This window comes from Wyeomyia smithii, chromosome 3 (genome assembly GCF_029784165.1).
Source record: "Wyeomyia smithii strain HCP4-BCI-WySm-NY-G18 chromosome 3, ASM2978416v1, whole genome shotgun sequence".
Classification (NCBI taxonomy): domain Eukaryota; kingdom Metazoa; phylum Arthropoda; class Insecta; order Diptera; family Culicidae; genus Wyeomyia; species Wyeomyia smithii.
In genome coordinates, this window is record NC_073696.1 from 4,385,037 (window position 1) to 4,388,535 (window position 3,499).

General features: G+C 38.1%; 1 protein-coding gene across 1 annotated transcript; it reads left to right on the top strand.

Moving 5' to 3' along the window:
* The first annotated feature begins 200 nt into the window (after nucleotides 1-200).
* LOC129729534 (uncharacterized) lies at nucleotides 201-2,937 on the top strand. The gene is made up of 3 exons (XM_055688166.1): nucleotides 201-508; nucleotides 2,319-2,485; nucleotides 2,546-2,937. The coding sequence occupies exons 1-3, from the start codon at nucleotides 490-492 to the stop codon at nucleotides 2,771-2,773; spliced, it is 414 nt and encodes a 137-aa protein (XP_055544141.1). The 5' UTR covers nucleotides 201-489; the 3' UTR covers nucleotides 2,774-2,937.
* Nucleotides 2,938-3,499: the final 562 nt, after the last annotated feature.

A 3,499-nucleotide genomic window follows, 5' to 3' on the forward strand; every position in this document is an offset into this window, starting at 1 on the left:
TTTTTTTCTTGGAAAACTACATCTGGTTTTCTTCCGTTTTTAAATAATTTTTAATAAATACTTCAAATAGTTAAATATTAGGAATAAAATTTTATGTCTTGAATAAAAAAGTCCCTGTTGTACTTAAAGGTGCTCTGAAGCACCATTAACCAATTTAACTTTTTTCTTCAAAATTCAATATTTTACACTAACTTTAATTGGTGTACAAAGTATTGAGCATGAGCATGAGCATGATTGACCGCCCGCGGTTGCTACTCCGTTATTGCCAGATCAGCTGTAATTACACAGAGAACCAACAGATGATGCTTGGGACCAACATGCATCCTCAATGTGTAAAAACCGGTGACCTTAATCTTTATATTAGGCAATACCAGCGCCGGCCGCATCCGAATGCAGGTCAAAGAAGGAATTTGTATAGGAAAATGTTGACGTGATACTCGCTTATTGGAAGCCGAGAACACCTCTGCACTTCCACGAGAAATCACTGGGATGTTGGAGAAAGGGCAAGGTACACAGCAGGGTTCGTTTTGGTAAACGATGCGCTGATTTCGAGTGTCGGGTTCTTTAGAACAAGTATCGCGCGAACAAGTTCCGTCACGATATTCATAATGCGATTCGAAGTCATTCAGTTTGACAATGTTACACCGCAACAATAAATCGTACGCAAGGATACTGGACCTTTGATCAAATTGGGACAACTTCAAATAATATGATATCTCCTCGTAAGGTGATCCTCTTTACACCGAAATCAGTTGCGCGTTGTTGATCTATATGTAGATAATTCGACCTCATGGAGGTACCGACGCGGAGTCTCTAGGGGTTCGGTCAACCGGACATTTTCTACCTAACAGATCGACCAACGACGTTTCTCGTATACACTTTGTCTGCTCTAAAAAAACGATAAGATACCGCGAAAAACGCTTATTACGAAAACTAACCATGAGTATATTTCTAGCCAACCGTCGCGATCCTCTGCGTACGACGCACGCGATGTAGCCCATGCTACTCGTAGCAATCAGCTATTTGTCGATCCCGAGTCAATCCCAATCCCGAGAAAAAACGAACGCACGTCGCGATTCTTGGGAAGGTATACATCGCGTTTTCGTTAATCGCGATATTTATCGACCGGACGAAATCTTCGGTTAAACAGTCACAGTGAGACATGAACAAGTATCTGGGTATACCCCTCGAAATCATTATATTCCGAAAACGTTAATATAAGTAAAATTCTCCCGAGCCGGAAACGCGGTTTACATCGAAACACTACGACATTTCACGCCGATTCTCTCTTAGTTGTCGATGCGAATGTTGCCTATTAAATAGAAAAATTGGCAAAGTTTCATGCATACAAAGCCTTAATAATTTAAAAATGAAAATTTCCATATTGACCATCCATCGAGCTAATATAGTCTTAAGTTTGTTAACAAAATGCCGACCTAGTCATTATTGGAACATAGTATACAAAACATAAGCAGCCCAAAAGCTAGAAAAATCGAAAAAGTGAAGCATAAGATTTCATGTATTATCCACAACCATTGCTTTCGAGGTGAACACATGTTTGGCTGATAGAACCCTACTTGAAGCCTGACCGTGCAAAAACGTGGTAGATGACGGATTCGAGGCATACTATGCGTCATGTTGGCTCATTACTAAGTTGAGCTACTCATTACCTAGGGTGTGATCCTGTTGGAAAGATAGAAAAATGGCAAAGCTTGGTGTATCTAAAACATTAAGTGCAAACATCAGGTGTAGATGTACATACTAATCCAAAGTCTTAAAAATATTGATAAGACCAAACCAATCATGATTATTTCAGGCTGACTAAATAGTCATCAGATGTCAAACTCAACTTTATTGAATTTTCTATTACCTGTCATGCGAGAGTCAGTGCGTTCAAAAATTCATTGCACACGACATATCAGTGAATACATATCAATTAATCTATTCCACCATAAATTCTAATAAACAATACTATTACACAGAACTACACGAGAAAAAGGCTCCAGAAAAACACCTTAATTGCACTCTGTTTTCAATTTGGACATTCAAAACTGTAACAGTTAAACATTCATGACGAGCACAATCAAAACGGCGTGCTACGTCGTTCCGCAAACTGGCAACTACGTGGTATTCGGTGGATCATCACATGATGTGAACCATATTCGAACGCGGACCATTTAGGAAAATAAATATAATACCAAACGCAAATCGTGTATGTCGTATCGAGCCCATTGATAAGTTAACTCACCTGACAATTCTTAGTGCTTTTACTTCTATGCAGCGATTAACAAAAGCACTAACATTTTACTACTCTGCAGTAACCACACCGGAAAAATACTACATTTTATCCTCCGATGAGATTTACGAAGTTCGCGACTCAAATGCACCGTATGTAACTGGATTTTCGTTCCCCTTAGTCGAACCGGAGGAAGTCGAGAGACTCGAGAATTCGGTCTCTCAAAACGATCGCATCCGCGAGGAATATGTAGGTTTTTCAGCTGATTTCAATCGGGCAACATATGAAAACCTCTAACTATTTCGCAAGGTAAACTTTTTGACTCGCAAGAAACCTGCTGGAATGTCGATAGTTCAATTTCTTCCAATGGTTTTCTCGGACGAAGCTCTGGATGGATATAATTACAACGGATCTAATGCGCTCGGAAAATGCAAATTGCCCATGAAAGGGTATGACATATTTTCGCACTGCTTTATTGGTAAGTCTAGCTCAGAACGTCTTAAGTTTGTAATTGCAATTCCACCGTTGAAATACTGATTCCTATTTAATCTAAGAACTATGTAATTGGGATCTTATTTCAATTAAATTAAATTTTAAAACCGTTCCATGAGAATACTTTGTTATAATTTGAAATGTTTCAGACATTGAATTTACCTGCGATGATTCTGTCACATAGCTGAAGCGAGATTTTTATGTTTTGACCGGTCCTGGCCAAAAATGAGACCTCCTCCCCACAAAAAGGGGAGAATCATGTGAAGACAAGCTGTTATTGTATCTTTTAGTGTTGCTTACACTCTTGATGTTACATTAAAGAGATTTCAAATAAGGTAATTTAACGTCGTTATAAACCTATTTTAGTATTGTAGGGGAAAACGACATGTTTCTGACATTTTACGTAGATCAGACACCTGCCAAACGATTTCTAAGACTTTTTTCTCAATATAAGACATAATTTGACTACCACTTTTAGAAATTAGCGCATTACGATCAATGATTATCATACTCCATATTATTTTGCTTTGTGGAATATATTAAAACCATACCAAAACCGTTTTCGTAGAATCATCGTTTTGTGCCCAATTTTTGTTCGATTTAAGATCTGTTTTTTTTTAAGGTAGGTAAGAAGATGCTAATATGTGGTCAAACTCTCGAAATTTCGATATTTGGCTTTGGCGTCGAAAAAACATCAAAAATTTCCGATTTCTCAAAAATTCGAAATGGCGCCATTGTTGCGGCTTAAGTTGAAATATATCCAAACTCGGG